Source organism: Chroicocephalus ridibundus, chromosome 21 (assembly GCF_963924245.1).
Source record: "Chroicocephalus ridibundus chromosome 21, bChrRid1.1, whole genome shotgun sequence".
NCBI classification, from domain to species: domain Eukaryota; kingdom Metazoa; phylum Chordata; class Aves; order Charadriiformes; family Laridae; genus Chroicocephalus; species Chroicocephalus ridibundus.
In genome coordinates this window covers 1,781,509-1,808,529 of record NC_086304.1, presented here as the reverse complement: position 1 = coordinate 1,808,529, position 27,021 = coordinate 1,781,509, and the positions used below count along the sequence as shown (strand labels likewise).

Here is a 27,021-nt window from a genome sequence, read left to right as displayed (position 1 = left end):
AAAACCTCCTTAAAAATAGGAAAACAAAAGAGTGTAATAATGCTTGGACCACAGCAAGAGCGTGGCACGAGAGGGACCGTGGCACGGCGAGCCCCGTGTGGGGTGACACAGGCAGGTGCCAATGACAACGCCCAGGCAGCAAACCCCGCACCACGACCCCGGGCAGGGCGTTAACGATGCGCCGCCTCCTCCCCCTTCGTTAACAGGAGCCTGGTAATCGCACGTTGGGGTTACGCGCAGGGGACGGCGAAAAAAAACCACCCCAAAGTTCCTCTTTGGCGCTCAGTAGCCAGTTTGCAGACCGCGTTCCACGGGCACATTTAATCATTCTATTTTCAAAATACCAAAAGCAATTAGGCGTTATTACGGAACCATCACTTGCTGCCAATTTCTGGGGTTTTTTTTTTCTTTTTCTTTTTTTTTTTTTTTTTTTTTTTTTTACAAGTCAAAGCTGCAGAATTTCCTGGAAGTCTCGGGCTCTTTTCATGCCAAATTCAGCAGGGGGAAAAAATTAAAAAAAAAAAAAAAAAAAGAGCCTTGACAATTCTCCTCTGTCTTCCTAAACACTAATAAATATCTCTATTTTGAGGCCAAAGCATATCCTGGAGGGGTGGGTTCTTCCATCTACCTGCGAGCTCCGGGAAACATGGAGCTTGTTGGGGAAGTTTTGCTGGAGCGGGTCAAGCAACAGGCAGCAAACCCATCCCCCAGCCTGTTTCCCACCCAAGCCGAAGCTTTTCGCAATATTTTCAATTAAAATTACTCCTTCGCGGTCGTTATCTTAAGGCTCGTTACTTAGATTTAAGCTGCAGAGGGGAAAAGTCCTCATCCACGTCCAGCTCCACCGGCGACGGATCCGGCTCTTGACCATGGTGGCACCTGAAGCCCCGTCTGGCGTTACCAATAATTCCTGCTACTAATTATCATTACCTAATTACCTAATAACAGTTCCTGGTATTCCTAATTCACGCTATTTATTGTCTCTTTATAGAGACGGGTAGTGGGAATCGGAGTCGTTGGCATGAATGGGAGGTTCCCAGGGCTTTTCCTGCAGGTTCCCGAGGATTTTTCCCTATTATTTTACTATTTTTGTCCATGTCCTTGTTTGTTTTTAGAATGGGCCAAAAAAAGGAACTGGTGCTGCCGGTGGGGAAGGAACGTCTTTGCTTTTTTTTTTTTTGGAAACTGCTTTTTGCGGATTTTTCTTTTTCCCAAACGCTTTTGTTTTCGCTGGTGCAGCCGAAAGATGGAAAGTTGAGCCTTTCTTTAAAAAAATAAAACCCAAAGTTTTTTCCACCTTCTCTTTCTCTTTCAGAGGCAAAATGGAAAAATAAAAAAGTTGTTCCATGAGCAGTGGAAAGGATGAAGCCGGGTTTCCTTCGGGTGCCGGCTGGGGAGATTCTCCGGTGTCTTATAGGGGGCTGTGCCCACCTCACAGCGGTTCCATTTGCCGGGGCGGTAACTGGGATCTCTCGCCTCTGCCCTCCCATCCGCGGTGGGGAACGGTGAGGGTCATCCCTCCCACCCCTGGAAGCTCCTCTCCTCTGCCAAAGGCCGCAGCGGCTTCGGGAGGTGGGAGGTGGGATGAGAAACCTCCATCCCCCGACACTGTGGGAGAAGGGAACCTCCCAACTGAATTTTCAAGAGCTGAGCCACGACAGCCTTCTCCTCTACACCATCCACAGCGACGAAGGGGCCCAGGAGGTTTGAATCATAGAACATAGATTGGGTTGGGTTGGAAGGGACCTTGAAGACCAGCCAGTGCCAGCCCCTGCCCTGGGCAGGGCCACCTCCCACCAGCCCAGGTGGCTCCAAGCCCCGGCCAACCTGGCCTTGAACCCCTCCAGGGATGGGGCAGCCACAGCTTCTCTGGGCAACCTGGGCCAGGGGCTCACCGCCCTCGGAAGAAGGAATTTCTTCCCCACATCTCATCTCAATCTCCCCTCTTTTGGTTTCAACCCATTCCCAACGTCCCGTGGCTCCCCTCCCTGCTCCAGAGTCCCTCCCCAGCTTTCCTGGAGCCCCTTGAGGGACTGGAAGGGGCTCCAAGGTCTCCGCGGAGCCTTCTCTTCTCCAGGCTGACCCCCCCCAGCTCTCTCAGCCTGTCCTCCCAGCAGAGGGGCTCCAGCCCTCCCAGCAGCTCCGGGGCCTCCTCCGGCCCCGCTCCCACAGCTCCGTGTCTCTCCTGTGCCGAGGCCCCGGAGCTGGAGGCAGCACTGCAGGGGGGTCTCCCCCGAGGGGAGCAGAGGGGCAGAATCCCCCCCCTCGCCCCCCTGCCCACGCTGCTGGGGATGCAGCCCAGGCTGGGGGGGGGGTCATGGGCTGCCAGCGCATGTTGCCGGCCCATGGCCAGCTTTCCACCCCCACCCAGCGCCCCCAAGCCCTTCTCTCAGGGCCGCTCCCCATCCCTCCATCCCCAGCCTGGGCTGGCACCGGGGGCTGCCCCCACCCCGGGGCAGGACCCTGCTCTTGGCCTGGTTGAACCCCATGAGGTTCACACAGACCCACGTCTCCAACCTGTCCGTGTCCCTCGGTCCCTCGGGATGGCATCCCATCCCTCCAGCGTGTCACCGCTCCACACACCTTCCAGCTTTAAGCAGTTTCCACCTCCCCCGGCTCTGCCCCGTATTTGCCGTAGGGAAGAGCAACGGGCAGATGCCACCGGCTGCAGCATTTTGCCGTTTTGAAGTCCGCATGAAATTGCCCTGGGGGTTGTTCCCACAATGAGGAAAAGCAGAGCGATGGGGTGAAGGCAGCTCTGTTCACCCGGGCCCAGAAAACCCCCTCAGAGCAGCTCACGGCACACCCCCCCCCCACCCCCCACATCTCCAGAAGCATTTCCGTGGGTCTAACGCACTTGGTGTCCCACGGAGCTCCAACTGCGTAGCTGCCGCCTCGCTCTCCTCCCTCTCCCCAGCCACTAACTTCATACGATTAGTCCAAACTTAATTATCTTTGAGACCCACACCTCCCCGCCGAGCTTGGCTGGCAGCACCCCGAGCTATGGTGGCCACAGTGCCACCGTCCCCGCTCCTGTCGGAAACCCACCCCCCTGGGAAGCATCGACCACGGAGGGTGGAAAAACCCTCCCCAGCAGCGTGCGACGGGATTATAACCCTTGGCACAGCGCGGGGCCGCCCCAGCCGCGGGCAGGGAGGGGACGAAGGGGACGGCGACGGGCTCCAGAGCTGGCACAGCAGAGGACGGGGACAACGGGACGCGCAGCACCGGCGGCGGTGGGTGACCGGGGCCCCGAGTCGCAGCAGGACGCGAGCCAAAGCAGCGCGGCTCGCAGCAATCTGCCGCTCAAAGAGAGGTTTGGGACAACAAAATGCCATTTCCAGCCATCCCGGCCTTGGCTGCTGGGGTTGGTTTTGGTTTTTTTTTTCTCATTTTTTTGACAGGGTGATGTAAAAGGGAAACAATCCCGCTGGAGCGAGAATCAAACCCAAAGATTCCCGTTTTCAGGACCTCTGCAAGGTCTTTTAGAAGAGCGCAGGGAAGGGCCAGCCGGCGCCACCTTCCCCCTCATTCCTCCTCATTCCCTTTTCCAGGGGAAAAAGAGAAGACGCACAGATGCGTGAAACCTTCTCGTCACTGGGTTGCATCCAGTGGAACGCGACTATTTTTCAGATCAAGTAGATTTAAAGCCACTTCCTTCAGAGCAGAAAATTTTCAAAGGAGAAAACCAGGGTGAGAACTTCACATGGCAAAAAAAAAAACAACCCAAAAAACCTGCTCATCGTTGTCCCGTCTCCCCGCCGTCTCCAGGTCCCCCCAACTTTATCGGGATTCCCCCCATGGCAGGACCCGCTGCAGGTCCCCGCTCTTCCAGGCCATGTTCCCATGATCCCAGCTGGGACGGGAGCAGGTTTCCAGCCCGAAGAGGGTGAGAGAGCAGCAGGAACCGCAGAACGCGCGAGAGGAAACGACGCCCGACCAGGATGTGGGCGACTTCCCTTAGAGGAGGGAGACGCAACCGCCCCGGGCTTTGGGGAAGTCTGGGGGAGGAGGAGGAGGATGAGGATGGGGATGAAGATGGGGATGGGGATGAGGATGAAGATGAGGATGGGGTTGGGGAGGAGGATGACGATGAGGATGAAGATGGGGATGGGGATGAAGATGGGGATGAGGTTGGGGATGAGGATGGGGTTGGGGATGAGGATGGGGATGAGGATGGGGATGAGGAAGGGGATGGGGTGGGGGATAGGGATGGAGATGGGGATGAGGACGAGGATGGGGATGTGGATGGGGATGAGGATGGGGTTGGGGTTGGGGATGGGGATGAGGATGAGGATAAGGATGAGGATGGGGATGGGGATGAGGTTGGGGATAGGGATGAGGAAGGGGATGGGGTGGGGGATAGGGATAGAGATGGGGATGAGGACGGGGATGGGGATGAGGATGGGGTTGGGGATGAGGATGAGGACAGGGATGAAGATGAGGATGGGGATGAGGACGGGGATAGGGATGGAGATGAGAATGAGGATGAGGATGAGGAGGATGAGAAGGAGGAGGACGGGGTTGGGGATAGGGATGAGGATGAGATGAGGATGGGGATGAGGACGGGGATAGGGATGGGGACAGGAATGGGGACAGGGATGAGGATGAGAATGAGGATGAGGAGGATAAGAAGGAGGAGGATGGGGATGAGGATGAGGATGAACCTGCCTCTGCACTTTGCCGCCTCCCCAGCATCCTGCAAAATGCCGGATTTTACACACCCTGGGGAACAACAACCCCAGGCAGGAGAATTAAGGAAAAGTCAGAGTCCCCCCTGCCCCCCCGGGACGTTCAGCCAAGGAAAGGCAAGAAATCGCTGTGTGGCTTTAACTGGCTGCGGAGCCTCCCCGTGCCCGGCGAGCTCTGCTCCCGTCCAAGTCCCTTATCAGAAACTGGCACGTCAGCCGGGCTGCGGGGAAACGAGAAGCGACAGCGAGGAGCAAAGCCGGCGTGATCCCAGCCCGGGCGCGCACGTGGCACCCAGCGTGCCTGTCTGGGGGCCTCAGCTGTCCCCCGCCTGATTAAGGAAACCCCCCTCTCTGCATTAAGAGAGATTTTCTCGGACTTAAAAGCTTGCAGCGACCGGGACTTTGCCGGGAACAGAGCGAGCCGCTGGGTTTGAGTGGCTGAATCCTGATCCCTGGGGTGTGCCCCCCCCCACACCCCCCCCTACCCCAGGGGATGGTCCCCGATGGGCAACCGGGGGGTTGAACCCCTCTTGAACCGGGGCTGGGTACACTCATCCCAGAGGATAAACTCATCCAGGGGGATAAATCCCTCAAGGACGTCCCCGGGCCACATGCGATGGGGTGCTCCCAGTAGTGCCCCCCCTGCGGGCCGCACCTCCCCAGGATCCAAAAAAAAAAAAAAAAAAAAAGGGCGGGGATTTTCATCTTTACTGTTGTTTTAAAACATAATTTGAACAGAGCAATTTGCCCCACCCGGAGGTGGTGGTACCAGCACCCCTGGCCCCAGGAGCCCCCCCGGCCCAGCTGGGAGAGGGGACCCCGGCTCGGCCAAGCCTCCGGAGCCACCTCTCGCTCCCCCTCCGCCAGGAAAATGGAATCAAGAGGCTTCTGCCTGGATTCACCCAGGTCCCGGTTGCTCCTCACACTTTCCCAGATGCTGCCAGAGCCACCCAGGGTCGCATCCCTGCGGCGGAAAAGGGGCCACGGGTGCTACAGGGGAGGCAGACGCATGCAGTGGCCCCTTAAAATCCACTTAAAATCCTATTTGGTAGCAAATTTGGTAGCCAAAAGGCCTGTGCCTTCACGGCTCTACAAACGCTTGATGCTGGGGAAGCTTTGAGGATGCCAAGATACCCTTGGAAGGGTCAAGTTCAACTGGGAGCCACCAAGAAAGATGAGAAACTGGGTCTGTGGGCGGCAGGGACAAAGCCTGGGTGCGGGGAGATGGCTGGGGGGAAAATGGAAATCAGCACCAGGAGCAGGAACAGTCTCCTGGAGAGGGGGATTTGGGAGAGAAAGCAGTAAAAATCTTCGAACAGCCCTAACCCTGCTCCAAGACGAGCCGAGGATGAGGAGGGATGCTCCAGCGGCCTCATCCCGGCGGGTTTCGCCCCCAGGCGGCTCTGCCGGCACGACGTGCCGAGCCCGGCGCGGTTGGGTTCTTTTTCTTGCCATCCACCAATATCCTTCCGCTCCCGATGTTCCTCTCCTCGGCTTTGGATGCGGATCCAGCTTTTCATGTGGTGCAAACACAGTTATTTCTTTGGGTGCCAAGGACTGCGTGTAACTTGTCGGCTTGGGAGTGTTTGCATCTTGGACCATAAGGGAACAGAGAACGCTGCCCAAAATGTTTACGGTATTTTTAGGCCAAGACAAATCTGTTCCGACGTTGCGAGCGCCGCAGTCTGAGCATCCCGGAGAGGCTGGGAGAGGCTGCGCTGACGAGCGCGACGGGGAAGCGCGCCTGCAAAACCCCGGCGTTTTCACGGCGGCCGGGCGCTACCTGGCTCAAACGGGCCAAAAAGGACATTTTTGAACCATTTCTAAGGCCCCCTACGCAACCCTGTGCTGGCAGAGCAGTCACCAAACCCCGGCGGGCGCTGCCGGTTCCTTGGCCACGGCTCAGCCCACTCCCACATCAGGACGTCGGTGGGAACTGGGCGGACAACGAGGTGAAACCTTCAAGTCCAAACCTCTCAAAGAGACACGTTTCACGAAGAAAAAAATGCAAAAAAGCCAAGATTTCGGAGGTAGGTTGGGTTGTTTTCCTTCTCCTTCATCAAATGGAAGCCTTAGTGCGCTGCCTGAGATGCAGCAGGTTGGAAGAGGAGAGGGGCCTTGGCGTTGGCAAGGTTTGGACACGGTGCCCTTGGCAGCGCTGGGGTTGGTCAGCCTGGACTCACCGTCCTTGGAGCCCCCCAAAATGCAGCCGGACAAGCCTTGAGCAAGGCCACCTCCCCCTGAGGTTGGCCGTGCTTTGAGCAGGGGTTGGACCAGAGGCACCCAAAGGTCCCTCCCAACCCGAATTACTCTGATTCAGCCGCTGGTGTCCTCCTAGAACCCCACTGCGCGCGTCTGAAACAACCCACAGGGGCGATGCCACCAGCTGCACCAAGGAACCAGCACAGGAGCCCCAGGAGATGCCTCCAAAACCATCCCGGGTTTGCCCGGACCACGGGAAAGCCCCACAAAGCAAACCCACACCTCAATTTTACGGCAGCAGCTCAACACGTAACTCAAGACAGCCTCAAACTCCACCACCCAGAATTGAGTATTTTTGTAGGCCGGACTAAAAAGATGCAAAATCATCCCGGTGTCAGAGATCTGCTCGCTCCCATCCCCACCCTGCACCGACCTCCTCCATCTGGCTGCGGTGCCGGACCCGGCCCTGGCTCCACCACAACGGCAAAGCCGGGGAGAGGACGGGAGGCCTCACCTCGATGATGTCCGCGTTGGTCCGGCTCTCGTGGGGCTCGTTGTACTCGGTGTACTTGAGCAGCACCTTGTCCATGTCGGTGCTGGCGTACTGGAACAGCTTGTTGGAGTGGTTGAAGATGATGAGGGCGATCTCGCAGTCGCACAGGACGCTCAGCTCGTAGGCCTTCTTCATCAAGCCGAACTTGCGCTTGGTGAAGGTCACCTGAAAGCAAGGAGGGACCTGGTCAGAAGCCGTACCCACGCCGCCACGGACCCAACACCTCCCGGAGAAAACTGGGATGACCGCCGGAGGGAGAGCAAAAGGAAGGGGAAGGCAGAGGGAATCTTCTGTCCTCAGTTTCCCCACGTGGACAACCGCCCCGAGCTCCCCTTTCCCAACCTCCCTCTTCCACCCGGTTCATATTGCTGCCTATTTTGGGATCCTCCGAAGGCAGACGCTCCGCAAGCACAAAGATGATTATCATCAGCGTTGGAAATCACATATTGCCAAATCGAGAGAAAATAAATTTCAGCAAAATCCCCAGCAGAGCTACCATCTGGCCGGGGGCTGCGGGTTGTTGGTTTGGTTTGGGGTTTTTTTTTGCGTTTTGTTTTTTGTCTGTTTTTTTTTTTTTTTTCTTTTAAAGTTGAATATCCAAGCGGCGCAGACCTCGTCCCCGCTCACCGCAGTAGCGCCGGAGCACCCGACCCCGGGTGCCACAGCGCCTCGGGGGCGAGGGGGGGCTCGGTCACCCCAAAGCCGCTCACGCCACTCGCCCACCCCATCCCTCTCCTGCTTCCCAGCACCCGCTTCTCTTGGGGGCTGCGTTACCCAAAGGCACCCCAAGCCCCTGCACCGGGGGGGGGGTGCTGCCACCTCCTTGCTGTCCCCATCGACCTCCTCGGGGCATTCTTCCGCATCGCCTGCCCGCCCGGGGTCACGGCGCCCTCGTCCCCTGCTCTCCTTGAGCTGTCGTTAGAGCTAACGAGGCGTCTTTCGCAGGACTGATCCACGCGAGCTGGCTGGGGGACGGAGCTGGGCGCGGGTTCCAAAACCGGCTCCAGACGCCGGGCAGAGGTTGGGGCCGCGTTTCCCAACCCACGCTCGGCTCTCGCTGCCGCGTTCCCAGCGGGACCCAGCTGGTGGGGAGGGAGGCGGTTTGGGGGCTCTCCATCCCGGCTGGAACGGCGCAGGCGATGCTTGGCCAACGCCTTCTTAGCAAATCAGACAAGAAAAGGAAAAAAGGCGGCAGGGAGGTCAGCGCTTTGCTTTAAGCATCGCTCTGAGGCGGGGGAAGCAGCAGCTGGAGATGAGCTGAGAGGTGCCCTCGGGTGCCGAGAGCGGCTCCCTCGCCCCGCGCGCAGGGGAGGGCTCGACCCCCCACTTAGGGCCTCAGCCGCGGCATCGATTTTGCAGCTGAAGAGCTCGAATTTGCAGCGTGGAGGGAGGAGAGCGAACCAGGCTGCTGCCTTCGCTCAACTCCAGTGAACGGCGTTACGGTCACTGTCCAAAGAGCTTAACCCGGAGCTTCTCCACCCACACCGGCACCGACGAGCGCCACCGCCACAACGCCACCGGCACGCACCCACCGGGGTCCGGCACCGAGCACCCCGAGAGACGGAGCATCTCCCAGAGGAGGGGCAGCCCCGAGCACACACGATGCAGGGAGCTGCCCCATCCCTCTCCGCCATCTCCCGGACATGATTAAGCAGTAACGAGATTCGGCTCTAATCGCCTCTGGAAAGTGCAGGGCTGGCACCCCGCGCCGCTGCTCCCCGCCACGTGCGCCCGCTCGCAGCACAGCTCACGTTGCCAGTGTCCGCCCCGGCTGCGGCACGCTGTCACGCAAATTAAACTAGGTGAGGGCCAGCACCGGTGTCATCGGCAATTCCTCCTCCCTGGTGGCATCCCAGGCCTCTCGGCCACCCAAAATCGCTGCTGCCGGGTGCTGGCCCGGGCTGCTCCCAGCGCCGAGACTGAGCCGCCGGCACCACACAGCAGCCATTGCCACACGGTGTGCCTTCAGGTGGGACCCAGCTGCGGCTTTGCTCCTGCCGCAGGACAGGCACTAATCACAGAACCATGGAATGGTTTGGGTGGGAAGGGACCTTGAAGACCATCCCGTCCCACCCCCTGCCCTGGGCAGGGACACCTCCCACCAGCCCAGGTTGCTCCAAGCCCCGTCCAACCTGGCCTTGAACCCCTCCAGGGATGGGGCAGCCACAGCTTCTCTGGGCAACCTGCGCCAGGGGCTCACCGCCCTCGGAAGAAGGAATTTCTTCCCCACATCTCATCTCAATCTCCCCTCTTTTGGTTTCAACCCATTCCCAACGTCCCGTGGCTCCCCTCCCTGCTCCAGAGTCCCTCCCCAGCTTTCCCGGAGCCCCTTGAGGGACTGGAAGGGGCTCCAAGGTCTCCGCGGAGCCTTCTCTTCTCCAGGCTGACCCCCCCCAGCTCTCTCAGCCTGTCCTCCCAGCAGAGGGGCTCCAGCCCTCCCAGCAGCTCCGGGGCCTCCTCCGGCCCCGCTCCCACAGCTCCGTGTCTAAAACCAACCCAGGGCTCCCCAGCGCCATGCCAGCAGCTTTTCTGGTCCCACGTCCCCATTAGAGACCGGCTGCTCCGCCATAGCTCTGGCAGCAGCCGCAGCCCAGCACGGCGCCCCTTGCTGTCCCCGTGCCTCGCCGTCCCCCGCCAAGACGGCCCCACTGCTCTGACTCACGCTGGAAGCCACCCGAGGAGCCCTCGAGAGGAAAACACACGGCGTCTCCGCCAAGACAGAGGGAACAGCCGAGGGCGGTTGTTTCTGCAGCCGCCGGTGCCAGGCACACGTCGCCAAAAAACACCTTGCCAGGTGCCACGAGCCCACTGGGCCACTGAGACCGGAGACAACGGGGTGAGGCCGAGGGGGCAACCCTTGGCCGTGAAGACTAGCAACGGGTGTCATTTGGGTATTGCCCTGGAGCAAGGAAGGAGAACGGGGGGGGTCACCTATCCCAGATCAACCACCGACCTGAGCAGAGCCAAGCAGAACCCAAGGCACCAACCCATCCCCCTGCGGACGAGGGGATATTCCCTCTGCAGACAGGGACGGGGCGCAGGAGCGTCCCTCTGTCTCGGCACCCCCGCTTCCAGCAGAGAAAAGCAAAGATTTGCCATTTAGCCGGCGCCGACGTGCAAAAGCATCAACAAACATGGCCCTGAGCATCTACCCACGACCCGGGACAGAAACCCCAAACCTTCCCCTGCCGCTGCGCACGAGCCTCATGCAGAAGAATTAACCTCATAAGTCTAAGAGGGTAATCAAATCTCATGCTTCAGGGCATAAGCCGATCACCAAAGGGGTCAGGAAGGAATTACTGCCCCACACTAGCAGGGGATTTTTGCCTTTCCCCTGATGCAGACCATATTGGCGGTTGCCAGAGTCAGGAGGCTGGCCCTGAAGGACTGATGGTCTGATCTGTTGTGGCAAATCCCCCCCAGTAATTCCTCTAATGACATTAGTGACTCTTACTTGCTCTCCTCCCCTGGTTTTGGCTTCTGCTTGTAATCCTGGTCTCCTCTGCGCGGGCTGCTGGTCCCTGCACCCAGGGGAGGCAGGACCCGGGGCGGGAGCGGGGACGGACTCGCCGATGCTCTCGGTTGGGTGCGAGACACGTGGGAAGAGCTTCACCCCCTGCCCCCAGCGAAGGCTTTGGAGAGCCCCAGCACGACCTTAACTCCACCTGTGGTTCCCAACACCTCGGCGGCCCCGAAACACCACTATTGATGGACTCCGCTTGCAGAGTGAGCGGAAAGGCAGGCGTCGAGAGCGGCTCTGCCTCCACCTCCTTGCACGACCATTGGTGAATCCCTCCTTCTCCAGCGCATCTAGGCCCTGCTCCCATTCCAGTCCCTCTCCTGACCCAGGCAGGTGCCGGCACACGCCGCGGCCAGTGTACACTCGCGGCCGGAGCTGCAAGACCTACATTTCCAGAAGCAGCACCGCGGTATGCGACCCCATGCATAATTCAGCAGCACTGGGCTGCTCAGCGCCTGGGAGAGCCGAGCCGTGCCCCCCATGCCGAGCCTTAGCGGGGGCTGCCACGGAGGCTGAGAGCAGCCCTGAGAGAAGGGTATGGGGGCGCTGGGGGGTGAGAAGCTCAACACACCCCGGCAACGTGCGCTGGCAGCCCAGAACCCCCCCCAGCCTGGGCTGCATCCCCAGTAGCGTGGGCAGGGGGGCGAGGGGGGGGATTCTGCCACTCTGCTCTCCTCGGGGGAGACCCCCCTGCAGTGCTGCCTCCAGCTCCGGGGCCTCGGCACAGGAGAGACACGGAGCTGTGGGAGCGGGGCTGGAGGAGGCCCCGGAGATGCTGGGAGGGCTGGAGCCCCTCTGCTGGGAGGACAGGCTGAGAGAGCTGGGGGGGGTCAGCCTGGAGAAGAGAAGGCTCCGCGGAGACCTTGGAGCCCCTTCCAGTCCCTCAAGGGGCTCCGGGAAAGCTGGGGAGGGACTCTGGAGCAGGGAGGGGAGCCACGGGACGTTGGGAATGGGTTGAAACCAAAAGAGGGGAGATTGAGATGAGATGTGGGGAAGAAATTCCTTCTTCCGAGGGCGGTGAGCCCCTGGCCCAGGTTGCCCAGAGAAGCTGTGGCTGCCCCATCCCTGGAGGGGTTCAAGGCCAGGTTGGACGGGGCTTGGAGCCACCTGGGCTGGTGGGAGGTGGCCCCGCCCAGGGCAGGGGGTGGGACGGGATGGTCTTCAAGGTCCCTTCCCACCCAAACCATTCCATGACTCCATGAGGATGCTGCCAGACCCAGAGTTTCAGCCAGCTTTAGCCCCACAGCGATGGCAGCCAGGCCTGAGGGGACACTTCTCATCTCCGACCCGCAACAACAGCAGGGGAGGAAGGGAAGGGGAATGAGATGAAGTAAGATGGGACACCGCTGAGCCCAGAAGCCAGACCCTGCCATTGCAGACGTGGGACAAAGCAGGAAGGTTATCAACCCTTTACGGAGGCGACAGATGGCCTGGCCCCGCGTTGCTTACACCGCGATGGTCGGACCCGATCAGGGACCCACTGCCCAGAGCAGCCGTTCGTACGAGACGTCCTCTCTTCTCGGCGCTTCCCTGCTTCCCAAAGAAAGGGAGCAGCGAGAAGACTCCTCTGCAAACCCTGCGCTGGCGACCGATTAAAGAGCTGCTGCTTCGCTGACACCCGACCAGAACAGGGCTGGGGTTTGGGAAAAGCAAAGGGATGCATGGGGAGCGATGCGCGGGGAGCGATGTGTGGGGAGCGATGCGTGGGGAGCAATGTGTGGGGAGCGATGCGTGGGGAGCAATGCTCCCGCAATGGGTTTCGGGAGAACCGTCCCGGACAGGGACAAAGGGCCACTAAGGGAAAACCAACGTCCCCCAGACGCCGGAGGTGGCCTTTGGGGACACCACCTGACATCTGAGCGGTGCGAAAACCCCGTCCCCTGGCCACACTGAGCACCTCCTGCTGCTAAATCCCACCCGGGCTCCGTTCGGCTGGGGAGACCTGGGCCAAGCTCTGTGTCTCCAGCCCCCCCCAGGCCAAGCCCAGCCCCAAAGAGCTGCTCAAGGTCCCCCCCAAAACACCTCCCACCGCCTCAGCTCCTGTCTTTGGCAGACAACCGCCTCTTTCCTTTCCCGAAGGCTTAGACAACGGGGCCAGGCTCCACCATCAACCTCCAGCGTCACCAAATATTTTCCGTTCATCCGAACTCCTAACGGGGCTCCAGGAGCTGCAAAGCTCTCCCCGGTGCAACGCTGCCCCGTAAAACACGCCCCAGCTCCTTTAACAACCCCCCAACGCCCCACTGCCTGCTAATCCCGCCATCCCACAGCGCCCGGAGCAAGCGGGACATTATCAAAAAACGTTTGCTGCCCAGCCCATCCCCCCCCCCCCGCCCCCAAATAATGCCATAATGAAGAAAACCTGCAATTTTCCATTGTTTCACCGCGCAGCAACAAACCAGTTCATCCCATTCTGTTATTCGCCGCTTTTTAAGCGTTAGGAATGTATACACATCCTTTTTTTTTTTTTTTCTTTTTTCTGGAATAAAAGCGATAGAGAAGAAGCGCAGCCGGCCCGGGCTGGGGCATCGGCAGCGATGGCTGGACTCAAGGCAGAGGCTTGGATCGGCTGAGCCAAATTCAAGGAGCACGGGAAGCCGCGGAGCAAAACGACCCACCTGAAAGTCTGGTGGTTACGGGGAAAATACATGGATGGAGTCATCACCTGGTCCGGCAAAGCCGCTCCGACTCAAGGAGCACATAAATTAGGGGAAAAATCGGGTTTTTTTTTTCTTTTCCCCTCTGAGATAAACGCGCTTATTTCTATTACACACGCCCAGGCGTGCGTTGTCTAGGGCTTGGCTTCAACAGAGCGCAAGGGGAAAAAAAAAAAAAAAAAACCAACAAAAAAACCCCAAACCCTGGACCCGTCTAAGTTTTCAATTGAGAAAAAAAGCAAAAAAAAAAAAAGCAAAAAAAAAGCGCATAATTTTTGGGTTGTTTTGCGTTCAGAAAAATGGATACTTGTTTGCGGCTGTTTTTGGTTGGAGAAACCTCACGGAAAATGTCAACTGAAATATATTTTCTGCATGACAGAAAGCAAAAAAAAAAAAGCAAAAAAAAAGAAAAAAAGAAAAAGGGGGAATGAGCTGGAGAAGACACTTTCTTCTGGAAAAGCGCTTAGATGGAAACGGCGCGAGGAGCTCCAAGGCGAGGAGCGACGCCCGGGTGGGGGCTGCAGCAAAATGGGGCCGTTTGCCTGGTTTTGGGCAACCGCCTGAATCCAACCCCCAGTGCTGAGTTTCACCCATCGGTTTATTTTATGGGGCGGGGGGGGTGGGGCGAGGAAAAGCCCCGGTTGGCCCGAAAATGGGATGGAAATGGGCCGGTTTTGAACAGAACCATTAAAATACCCGGACGGGAGGAAGGCGGGAGGAGGGAGGCGAAGGGAAAGCACCGACCTGTCGATTGCGCTCGTCCGTGATCCGCTGGATCTGGATCTTTTTTCTCCCCATCTTCTCGGGAAATCCTCACCGCACCCGGGGACGACTTCGCTTCAGGGGTGGGGGGAAAAAAAACAACCCCCTTTTAAAACGCTTTCATTAAAGAGCGTTGGGGGGGGGGGGGAGCCGAGAAGGGGGGGGGGGGGGGAGCGGGGGGAGCTTCTTTTGTTGTTTGTTTTTCCAGATGAGAAAAACAAAACAAAACGAAACGAAACAAAACAAATCCAAACAAAACCAAAAAAAGGCAAAATTAAAAAAAAAAAAAAAAAAAAAAGGGGGGAATTCTGCGCCGCTCCTTGCTCAGTTCATGGTATCCTCCTGCGCGGCCGGATCCAGCGGGGCTGAGCCGTCAGCGGCTGCTCAGAAACCTGCGGAAGGAGAGAGTGACAGGAGTGAGACCGTCTTGTCCCCAAACCCCATCCAGGATCCCGGCACTGTCCCCGCCGCCGTCCCCGCTCCTGCCCCCCCGGCCGTCCCCCCTGCTCCCATCCTCCCGCTCAGCTCTGGGGCCGGGAAAGCCGCAAAGCGATTCAGAATCGCAGAATAGTTTGGGTTGGAAAAGACTTTTAAAGGTCTCGTCCACGAGCAGGGACATCTTCAACTAGACCCAGTTGCTCCTGGTCCAACCTGGCCTTGATTGTTCCCAGGGATGGGGCATCCCCCACCACTCCGGGCAACTCACCAGCATCTCACCAGCCTCAGCGTAGAAAAAAAATAAATAAATCCCTATTTATCCAACCCGGTCTCGAAAAAAACCCAAGGATGGAGCCCAAAACCACCCGCGCCACAGGACACGTGTGTGGGCTGGGCTCGGCGATGCTCGTCGAGGAGGAGGAGGAGACGGCAGCGAGGAGCCCGTGAATCATTATTCCTCCGTGACGCTCCAGACTTTTCTTTTTTTTTTTTTTTTTTATTATTTCTTTTTTTTTCTCTTAATAAAGTCATGAGCAGTCGAGTGGCTGGCGATTAGCTCGGGCGATTTAAATCCGTCTCCAATTTCTGCATTAATCTTCAATTTGGAATTTTAAAATGTCTTTATTTGATTACTTAAGAAAAAAAAAAAAAACTCTAATCAGGCACAGAAACCTAATTCTTCTGGGCGAGGGGAAGAAGGACTCCGAAAGAAGCCGAGTCAGCCCGGGCTTCGGCTGGGCTCAAAACCAGCCCGATGACGGTTGTTTCCATCCATCTGGGATCGACTCGGGGGGATTATTTGTCCCGGGGGGCGAGGGGGGATAAAGCCGGCCAGTTCATTTTTCCGCGGGTGATTTTTATTCCTGGTTCCGTGGGCAGCGAAAGGCAGGGATAACCCTGCATTTCAGGCGAGGGTGCCCCGTGCCAACACCCGGGCAGAGGGAAAAGCCGGTCCCAAAATAGCTTCCTACCTGCCTCCGCTTGGCAGCCCCCAGCCCTCCCGTCTTGTTACAAAAAACATGGAGGGGGGGGGAGGAAAAGTGCCTTTTCCTCCCCTCCCATCACCCCAAATTCAACCGTGTCCAGCCCTGACCCAGCTCCTCCTGCTCCTCTCCCACCCCGGAGCACGCAGCGCCCACCCACGGACCCCCTGAAACCCCCCAGCGACCTTGGCCCTGTCCTTCAGCTCCGCATCGCACCGCGCTCCGACAGCAAACAAGCCCTGACGGTCTCACTCCCACACTTGTTTTTCGGGGTTCACTGAGTCGTTGTGAGTCACTCTATAATCTTTTTCTCTGCTTTTTTTTTTTTTTTTTTGGGTTTTTCTTTTTTTTTGGGTAAAATTATTCACCGCGCGTCGTGCGCCGGTTGGAGCAGCTGAGAGGGGAACAGCGAGACCTCCCCGCCCCCCCGCCATCCACAATTTGCCCTCCAGGGAAGACGAAAAAAGGGGAGCCCAGGAAAGAGACCAAAGAGACGAAGGGCAGCAAAAATCCCTTTTTTTTTTTTCCCCATAAATCCCAGCAGGAAGACTCTTTGCGAGGACAAACCATACAGGGATGGCATTTGCTGCTTGAATTGTTATTTCTCAAAATGGGTGAGCGTTTCCCCTCGCAGCAGCGAAGGGGAGGGACCATCCGGGTGTGAGCAGCACCGGTGCCGTGGGGGATGCTGAGCCGGTGCTGGGGGGATGCCCTTCGGCTGCAGCTCCCCATCCCTCTGCCGGCAGCCCCGAAAAGGCCGGTCCCAGAGCATCACCTGTCCCCAGGCATCACCTGTCCCCAGAGCACCGCCTGTCCCAGAGCACCACCTGTCCCCACAGCATCACCTGTCCCAGAGCATCACTGGTACTAGGGCATCGTTGATCCCAGAGCATCACTGGTCCCACAGCACCGCCTGTCCCCGGAGCATCACTGGTACCAGAGCATCACCAGTCACAGAGCATTACCGGTCCCACAGCATCACCTGTCCTCAGAGCATCACCAGTCCCAGAGCACCACTGGCCCCAGAGCAACGCCTGTCCCCAGAGCATCACTGGTACCAGAGCATCGTCTGTCCCCAGAACATCACTGGTACCAGAGCATCGCCTGTCCCAGAGCATCACTGGTACCAGAGCATCGCCTGTGCCCAGAGCATCACTGGTACCAGAGCATCACCGGTACCAGAGCATCGTCTGTCCCCAGAACATCACTGGTACCAGAGCACCGCCTGTGCCCAGAGCATCACTGGTACCAGAGCATCGCCTGTCCCAGAGCATCACTGGTCCCACAGCATCGCCTGTCCCCAGAGCATCACTGGTACCAGAGCATCACTGGTACCAGAGCATCGTCTGTCCCCAGAACATCACTGGTACCAGAGCACCACCTGTCCCAGAGCATCACTGGTCCCACAGCACCGCCTGTCCCCAGAGCATCACTGGTACCAGAGCATCACTGGTACCAGAGCACCGCTTGTCCCCAGAGCATCACTGGTATCAGAGCATCACCTGTCCCAGAGCATCGTTGCTCCCAGAGAATCGCCTGTGCTCAGAGCGTCACTGGTCCCAGAGCATCACCAGTCCCAGAGCATCATTGATCCCAGAGCATCACTGGCCCCAGAGCATCGCCTGTCCCAGAGCACTGTTGCTCCCACAGCACCACCTGTCCCCAGAGCATCACCTGTCCCTCGAGCATCACTGGTCCCAGAGCATGGTTCATCCCCGAGCATCACGGGTCCCAGAGCATCACGGGTCCCAGAGCATCGCCACTGGGGCTGGCACCGGTGAGCAGAGGATGCAGGCACCGGGCTGCCATGAGAGCATCCCTCAAAGGCCGCTGATACAGAAAAAGCCAAACCCAAGGATTTTTGCTCCACTGGGGGCCAAGGCGAGGCTTTCGTACGCACGGAGAAAATTTGGTCGAGGAGGAACTTTCCCCCGAGTCTGCTTTGCAGCTTTTCCCTTCAGAGCTGCCATGTCTTTACGCTGGCTGAAAAATATTCACCTTCCCCATCCTCAAAACCGCCAGCAGCAGGGCGAAGCAGCAACAGCTCCGCATCCGGACCCGAGGCAAGATGCTAATTCCTTCCTTGTGCTGCAGCTCTTGGACAGAGAAACCGTCTGAAAAGACAGCGGATTTACTGTCCAAACCAGAGAGGAACTCTCCAGAAGCAACAATAAACACTGGAGAACAACGGGCAGTAAATTTAAACCGAGTGAAAGGAAGCATATTTTAACGCAATTGGGTTGTGGGACTTCTTCACAGGATGCTATTGCGGCCAAAAGCTCCACGGCGTTCGAAAAAGACATGGGATGTTTGTAAGAACGAGGAGAAACCCCGGCGCTGCTCGTCCCTGCCCTGGGCTTCGCACGAGCCGGTGCTTCTTGCACGGGAGCAGCGGCATTCAAACCACATTCCCCTCCCTCTGCCGCAAATAAAACCCAGGTGTTTCGAGACAAATCACCTTTTTCAACCACCAGACAACGTTTCCTCCTCTGGAATCCCGACTCCTGGGGCCTCGGCACCCCCAGCTGGATGGGGACCATCCTCCCAGCCTCGGGGTCTGCTCATGGCGCTGGATACAGTTTCCCACAGGAAAAAAGGCGACTTAACAGCACTTTTTTTTGCGTGTCGTGGCAGGGAGAAGGGCAGCTGGCCGTGTGATGCTCTTGATCCCTCTCCTCTGCACGGGAAGGAAAACACCCCACGGCGAGCGCGGTCCTCGGATGGGATGAAAAAGAAGGATGGAGAAAAGCACGGAGCTGTTTGCTGCTCTCCAAACATCCCACGGAGGGGAGTTAAACCTCCTCCTTTTTCATGTTCCCAGGGTTGGAGCCGGGGTTTTGGGGCGGGTTTATTTGTTTTTAGGTTGGGGGTTATTTTCCAACATATTTTTAAACCCAGGTATTTTCACGTTTCCTGCCCAGGTGGCTGTTTCAGAAAGCCCGACCGCAAGGCTCGAGTTTCTGATCAGCATCTGCAAGGGCGAGAAACCTGGAGAGACTCCCCCCGGCTCCTGCCCACCGCGCCGGCGCCGCTCCTGCCTGCTCCCACCCGACACCCCAGCACCCACCCCGCACCCAGCCCGGCACCTCCGGAGCTCCCGCTCCTCCCCCAGCAAATGGCTCTGCCTCCCTAATTGCTCCCCCCTCCAAAGCATCAGGATCATCCACGACCCTTCTCCGTGATCAGGTGGAATATAAGCACCTAAACATATATATAGCCAAGCACCCGGAGCCCAGGGCTTGTAAAAGGAGTTAAACTTCTAAATAACTTTTAACTTGGGCGTTTTTATTCAATATAATATCCCCAGTCATTAAATCATCTTTTCTTCCTACTGTGACAGCAGCTTCTTTCTCCTTAGCCCGGTTTTCCAAGGAAAAAAGGCTCATGCCCTCCCGTGGTGCATGCGGGATGTGAAGGCACCCACTCCGCGTGGCGTCCGAGCCCACGGGACCTTTCCATCCCCTGCGGGATGAGAAGGCACCCACTCCGTGTGGTGTCCGAGCCCACGGGACCTTTCCATCCCCTGCGGGATGAGGCACCGATGTCCCCAAGCCGCGACACCCCAGCGAATCGCACCAACACCAGGGGATGGGTTAAGCCCAGCCCCTTACAAGACACTAGAGAATCTCCACAGCCCTGTAAGGCAGGGCTTGCCCAAAACGTGACCCGGCGCCACGCTAAACCAGGCTTGGGATGGCTCAAACATCAGAGGGTGCAGCCCGGGCACCCGCAAGCCTCCCCTGCAGGATGCCGCCATCCCCAGTGGTACCCGTCGCCACGGTGACCATCTCCACGCAACCACCGAGCATCTCGGCTGCCGGGGTCCGAGGGCACAGAAAGGCACCTACAAACCTGCCATAAAGCGAATCACGGGCGCTGCACCGAGCGACCGGCGCGGGCCAAAAACTCATCCCGTCCCTCTTCAGCGCCTGGAAACCTGGGCGAGGATCGGGAATGGGGAAATTCGGCATCGCCCCGGGGAAACGGCGAGAAGCGCTGGGACGGAGGCAGCCCGCATCCCTCCCTCCTGCCCTACACCCCCTCGCGCGCTCGCACAAGTATGACTATCACAGCAATTAACACACATGCCAATTAACTACGAGCAGGTGCTGGTTAACTCTGTGCTGAGTAATTCATACCCGGCTCCAAGTAAATTGCTTTAAATTGGAGAGACGGGTGAGGGAGCAGAGTTAGCATTTTGCAAATGGGGGGAAGAAAGAAAAAGCAAAGAGGAATCTCAGCTGGGAGATGTTTTTACAAAACAAGGAATTTGGGGGTGCTGAATCCACAGCTCCAAGCGCTGGGGAGGCAAGAGAGCTGACACCTCTTCCAAATCTTTACTTCCAGGGGTTTTTTTACCGACTACACGCATTTCCGCTCTATTTTACCTGTTTCTGCCCGGTTTCACCTTGGCGTCGCAGGAGCGGCAGGGTTCTTTGCACCACCCCGTAATCTGTCCCTTTTCTATGGAGCAGCCCCGTATTTCTCCCTGCGTGCCTAGGGGCCCATCCGCTTTCTGTGGCCGTCCGCTATTTTTAAGATCCTTTTCTTGCCTCCCTTTTTAGTTGCCCCCACGCTGAAGTCGGCCGCGCCGCGGCCGCTCCTCTGGAAGGCGACGATCTCAAGCCGTCCCTCCCTCCAAACCCCACCTTGCGAAGCCTTGTGCTCTCAGCACGACGGCACCCTGAACAAACCGACCGTCGGCTGCGCAGCTGCAAAGGCAAAGATCAAAAAGGTGAAGCCAAAAAGCTTTGGGAAGATAAATAAAGGCAAATAAACGCATCCTTTCCAAAAAAAAAGAAAAAAAAAAAGTTATTTTCCTTCCGAGCTCCGCACGGCCTCGCCTTTCCCGGCACCCGGCCCCTGCGCTCACGTGCAGCACCGCGTTCCCCGCTCCAGAAATACAGGGTAGAGCCAGCGTTACCAGTGATGGCAAAAATCGGTTGGCTTCATCATGGCACCGGTTCAAGTTTTCCCCATCTCCATCCCCCAAACTGGGGCCGCGGGGACGTCCTGGGCCGTGGGGAAAACTGCAAAAGCAGCTTCAAAGGACGGATGGAGGCTGGGGTGGGGGGAAAGGAAGGAAAAGGGAAAAGAAGAAAAACGCTCTCCTGCAAGATGCTGAAAGGACCGACGCGGGTCATCGTAGGGAGGAGATGAATGGGAGGATGTTTGGTACCGGCACAGAAAGTCCCAAATTGAAGGGAGAAAAGCGGGTGACGGCTCCGGAGGAGCACAGCCCGCTCTGCCCAGGCACCAAACACTCTCTCTGCGGGACAAACCCAGCCTTTACCCAGGATTTGCAGGAATTCTCCCAAAGGTGGGTTTATCCTGACTTGGCTCCATCAGGCCAAGGTGCCGGCTGAGGGTAACGGGTCCAAAAGCAGCGGCACGAGGGGTCCTCCCTGCCGGTCACCCTCCCCCGGGGAACCGGGCACCCAGTGGGGCTGAATTCACCCAGCCCAGTGGGACCACCATTTTGGGGGGGCTCAGGATTTATCCCCAAACAGAAATGACGGCAATAACGCGCTGCGTGGACACCTTCCCCCGCCTTGGAGCCTCCCTGGCCCAGGCTGCCCAGAGAAGCTGTGGCTGCCCCATCCCTGGAGGGGTTCAAGGCCAGGTTGGACGGGGCTTGGAGCCACCTGGGCTGGTGGGAGGTGTCCCTGCCCAGGGCAGGGGGGTGGCACTGGGTTGTCTTCAAGGTCACTTCCCACCCAAACCGTTCTGTGGTTCTAGGAAACGCTGCCGTGCTGCAGACCTGCCATGGGAAGTGGTTTACACCCGAGGGTGCACCGAGCCGCCACCGAGCCCTTTGCCTGCCCCACACCGGGGTAAGGGCACGGAGGGGGAAGGACCGAGCGGAGGGAGGAGGGATGACGCTCTGGAGGTGGCAACGATGCTTCCTTCGGAGGTGGTGAGAGCAGCCCCACACCCTGCTGCAGCGCTCCCCGCTGCAAACCCACGGGTTTCCCCAGGAAAAGGGGTTGAGTGGGGGCGGGACGTGGCCGCGCTGCCACGAGGAGCGTCCGGCAGCTCCCGCGCCGAGCTCCAGTCCCAGCTGAGAAACAGCCTTAAAAGCGATCGCAAACCGAACGGCAAACGGCAGCCGTGGGCTCCGAGCCCTGGCTCTGGGGTCTCGCACCGGCGCAAACCGACAGATCCCGCCCGCCGACGGGGCTGGATTTCCATCCCTGAAGGATGTGGATTTAGCTCAAGTCACCTCTTGAACCCGACTGTTTAACTGCAGCTCTTGCCTTCCTGTTTCCTTTCTCGCTGACGGCCGGGCCTGCCTTTTGTGACTTAATTGTCGGGAGTTTTTTTAACATATCCTCCACGCTGACACCAAGGACTTTTGAGTTTCCTTCTTGGTGGTTTCTGGATCTGCAGGACCCGCTTCCTTCTTCTCTGCAGATGGGACGGGGCGGGGGGGGGGGGAGGAAAAGAACCCTTCCCTAAAATCTGTATTCATGTTCGTGTTGCTCTTCCTGCCCTGCAAAGCCACCGGCGTGGTGCTCGCCGTCACCTCGCCAGTCAGTGACCGCTGCGGGACGGAGCCGGCTTTGCTGTGGGATGGGGGGGGACGGACGGCGCTGGCACCCCGGGGGGGGACACGGTGAAGGGGAGAGGGACCCGCGCAGGGACGTCCTGGGCATCGCAGCGGGCAGGGAGGGCAGCTGCCTGCGCTTCCCCAGCCCCTGAAGGACTCCGAGTCACCAGCTCAAGCATTGTTTAGCACCTCTTTATCTCCAAACCGAGATCAAAACCACACAAACATGCTAAAGTCTCCTCCAAAGCTTCTATTCTGGTTTCAGGATGATGCTATCTGGGTTCCTGTGTCGAGCCTCCAGATGCAGGCAGGGGGAGGGGAGAGGAAGGCGGCCGAAACGCGGCTCGGCAGCAGGACCAAACCCTCGCCGGGGCTGAATCCTGTTCGCCCAGCAGGTGTAAAAACCCAATGCCGGGCTGCCACCCCTCCTGAAATCAGAGAGCCCCCATTTCCCCAGGACCGGCAGCAAAACCAGCGGGCTCAAGTCCTCCCTGCGCAGGATCCGTCCCGCCGGCTGCAGGTAACAAACCTGGGGAGGCTCCGGAGAGCGGGAGCGAAGGCTGGATTCAAGCAGGCCCCCGAGGAATTTGAAGAAAAAAAAAAGACACATATATTCCTGACCCAGATTCAGGCGCTCTCTGGAGAAAAGCAGATGCCAAGCGCGCAGCCAGCTCTGCTGAGCTGTAACAAAACCACGCGCCGTGCCAAGACCGGCAGAGTCTGGGGGGGAAAAAAAAACGCACAGCCCTTAAACGATGGTGGAGAACTGGCATTTGCCCCTGCAAGGGGAGGCTGAAAGGAAGGATTTGGGGGAAATTGTTAAACCGGGGTTGATTTTCTCTTCCCCCACAGCTCGTGCACCCGCTGCGACCCAGACAACACCCACCAAAAAAGGGTGTCAGCCACCCAAGGGTGACAGCCCCCATGATGGCATAAGGACCGGAGGCACCACGTCAGCACTCAAACCAGGCACCCTGGTCCCCCGCAGCCCGAATCGCACCGTTTCATCCCGCACCGTGGCTGGCCAGGGATGCCATCGCATCCAGCACCCCCCGGAGCGCGTCCGTCAGGTGCTGCAGGTGACGGTGGGCACAACCGGTGACCTTCCCTGCGCCGCCGGAGCCAGCGGAGGGTGGAGGGGACACGGGGCTGGAGAGGAGAGGCTGGGGACACAGCTGGCAGGAGAAGAGAGCCCCGGGCAAGGTCACGGGCAAGTCCGCAGCCCCGCTCGACGCTGGCCAAAAGCCAACCAGGGAACCGTCCTCACCCTGCGCCACGGCGAGGACACGGCCTCCAGCAGGGACAAGCACACGGGGCGGGGGACAAGCGGGGACCCGCAGCGCCTCACGCCGCATGGTTTCACAGGGTGGCAACTGGTCCCTTCTCCCAGAGGGAGACACCGCAGGGATGGACTGGCCACATGGCGTTAAACTGGAGGGGACGGACAACCCCTTCTTAAAGTGACCTTTAAAGCACCCCGGGAACAGCAGGCTGCAAAAGGTGATGCAGCCGCCAGAAAAGTCCCGCGACGCTGAGCGGCGACCTTGGCGGTGGCATCCTCATGGAGGGGTCAGCCGTCACCCCGAGCCTGGCTGCGGTCTCCTGGGTGGCTCGGTGCCTTCCCCGGGTGCGCGCACCAAGGCTTGGGGACCCCAGCACCCCTCTACAGGCACAGCATCCCCTTTCCCAGCTGGGACCAACCACTTGCCCAGGGCAGGCCTGAGCCACCTGCAGCCCCGTGTGCCCTCCCTCCCCGTCTGCCCTCCATCCCCATCCGCCCTCATCTGCCCTCCATCCCCATCTCTCCTCCATCCCCATCCGCCCTCCATCCCCATCTGCTCTCTGTCCCCATCCGCCCCCATCTGCCCTCCATCCCCATTGACCTTCCATCCCCGTCCATCCTCCATCCCCATCTGTCCTCCATCCCCATCCAGCCTCCATCTGCCCTCATCCCCCCTCCATCTCCATCCCCCCTCCATCCCCTTCTGCCCTCCATCCCCATCCATCCTCCATCCCCATCCGTCCTCCATCCCCATCCGCTCTCCATCCCCACCCAGCCTCTATCCCCATCCAGCCTCTATCCCCATCCACTCTCCATCCCCATCCAGCCTCTATCCCCTTCTGCCCTCCATCCCCATCCATTCCCACCCACCCGCATCCACTCTCCATCCCCATCCAGCCTCTATCCCCTTCTGCCCTCCATCCCCATCCATTCCCACCCACCCGCATCCACTCTCCATCCCCATCCGTCCTCCATCCCCACCCAGTGTCCATCCCCATCCACCCTCCTTCCCCATCCATCCCCATCTGCGCTCCATCCCCATCCATTCCCACCCACCCGCATCCACTCTCCATCCCCATCAGTCCTCCATCCCCACCCAGTGTCCATCCCTGTCCACCCTCCTTCCCCATCCATCCCCATCTGCTCTCCATCCCCATCCAGCCTCCATCCCCATCCATCCCCACCCATCCCCATCCGTCCTCCATCCCCATCCACTCTCCATTCCCATCCATCCTCCATCCCCTTCTGCCCTCCATCCCCATCCACCCCCACCCACCCACATTCACTCTCCATCCCCATCCGTCCTCCACCCCCATCCGTCCTCCATCCCCATACATCCTCCCCTTCCACCTACCCTCCATCCCCATCCACCCTCCATCCCCAGGGAGGAGAACCGGACCACACGAAGCCGTTCCCCTTCCCTCCTGTCCCCTATCCATCACCAGCTCCAGAGCTGGAGACCGAGGGTAATTTTCCCCTCTGCACTAAGTAGGGTTTTCTAAATGAAGGGAAGCGAGAGCCCATTATCCGGCTCCGTCGCCCACCCCCTCGGCTCCCTGCAGGGCATGAAATAACCACCTGCCAGCTCCCCGTAGCCCCGCGCCGTGGCAATGATATCGCAGCTTCCCCTGTCACTATTGTCAGAGCAAAATTTAGATACCTGGTAATGAGGAGGTTTAATATGACAGATGAAGAGGTTGACTCATTAAAAAAAAAAAAAAAAAAAAAAAGAGCGAGAAGGAGAGAGAGCTGAATTCAGGGTCGGATCCTGCGCTCGGAAATCAGGAGGCTGTCAAAGTCATCCCCGTGCCGGTGGGGAGCTGAAGCAGTTCTCGACCCCAAACCAGACCCACGGCAGGGACTTTTGCCAGTGCTGATGCCACGGGGAGGAAAGGGGGGGTGGAGGAGGAGGACACAGACCCCAACATCTCCCCCCATTTCCTCGGGCGCCCCCCATCCCGAGGGTGCACCCCGGGGTGTGCCTGTCCCCCAGTGCAGCCCAGCAAGGTCCCTGCTGCCAGCGCCCTCGCTATGGTCGTCGAAGGATGTCCATGACTTGCAAGTCGCAAAACCCAACGCGCCAAAGCGGGGACAAAGCGCTGCCTTCAGCTCCCGCACGGGGGATGGGATCCCACCGCCGGGACACGGGAACGGGGTCCCCAGGGGTGGCTCAGCAGCGTGAAACCCTCCTGCAGGGAATTTAGGGGCTCTCCATGCAAGGGGACGGGATTTCCCCCAGAGCAGAGGGGACAGCTCTCTCCCCGCGGAGGGTTTTACCCAGGGGGAAACTCCATGAGACCCGACGGTTGCTCTGAGCCACCAGCGAGAGCAATGGAAACCCACGGCAGTCCCACGGGACACAGCCGAGAGCAAAACTGTCCCGGGGGAAATGCTCCTCTTCCCTCCCGGGCCAACGGGATGGGACTGGGGATGCGTCCTCCGCAGCCAGCCAGGGCCTCCTGCCGTCACCTCCCCTTCGCCCAAGGGCAGCGTGGCACAATTCTCCATCCCCACCCCAACAACATGGCCAGGGAACCTGTCCCCACCCGGGAAGGGCCACCCAAGAGCAGCTTTGCAGACCCTCCTGCACGCAAAGCACAGCACGGGCTCAGCCTGGGCACCAGGGGGGCTGAGGGGATGGAGACCCCCAGCGCCATCCCGGAGGTCGGCCCTCCATCACAATCCTCCATCACGATCCTCCCTCCATCATGATCCTCCCTCCATCACAATCCTCCATCACGATCCTCCCTCCATCATGATCCTCCCTCCATCACGATCCTCCATCACGATCCTCCCTCCATCATGATCCTCCCTCCATCACAATCCTCCATCACAATCCTCCCTCCATCATGATCCTCCCTCCATCACGATCCTCCATCACGATCCTCCATCACGATCCTCCCTCCATCACGATCCTCCCTCCATCACGATCCTCCATCACGATCCTTCCTCCATCATGATCTTCCCTCCATCACAATCCTCCCTCCATCACAATCCTCCCCCCCGGCACACAACCCCAGCAGCACCGTTCCCGAAGGCTCAGCCCTTCCCCAAGGGCCACCAAGATCCTTCAAACCAGCTGCCCAAAACCACTTCTATTTTTTTTTCCCCACCCCCCGGCGCTGGTGAGTAATAGCAGCAACGCCAAAAGTCACGGGGCTGTTGCTTTTATTTGCATCTCCTGGCCACCAACTGCATCCATGCCCAAAGTAGCCATCACCTCCGCCGGCTCCAAAGACGCAAAGGCCACGTAGAAGCAGATGTTGCTCCTGCCTTGCCCCATCCCACGCTCTCAGCCAGGGTTTACACATCCCAAGCTCCCAGGCAGGGAGGAGTAACCGGGCTCCCCAGGGGCTGCAGAGTCCATCTGGGGTGCGGAGGAG

At 58.8% G+C, this 27,021-nt stretch overlaps 1 protein-coding gene across 19 annotated transcripts in view; it reads right to left on the bottom strand.

Annotated features, from left to right (window-relative positions):
* The window catches only part of MEF2D (myocyte enhancer factor 2D), an 85,520-nt gene that overhangs the window by 25,124 nt on the left and 33,375 nt on the right, over positions 1-27,021 (bottom strand). For 16 of the 19 annotated variants that reach the window (XM_063357457.1, XM_063357452.1, XM_063357470.1 and 13 more), the window contains 2 exons: positions 14,368-14,777; positions 7,408-7,611 (listed from right to left, as the gene is read on the bottom strand). In XM_063357457.1, coding sequence (XP_063213527.1) covers positions 7,408-7,611; positions 14,368-14,421 — 258 coding nt within the window. In that variant the 5' untranslated portion in view covers positions 14,422-14,777. The remainder of the gene's footprint in view (positions 1-7,407; positions 7,612-14,367; positions 14,778-27,021) is intronic. The other 3 variants (XM_063357467.1, XM_063357466.1, XM_063357468.1) reach the window with 1 other exon arrangement.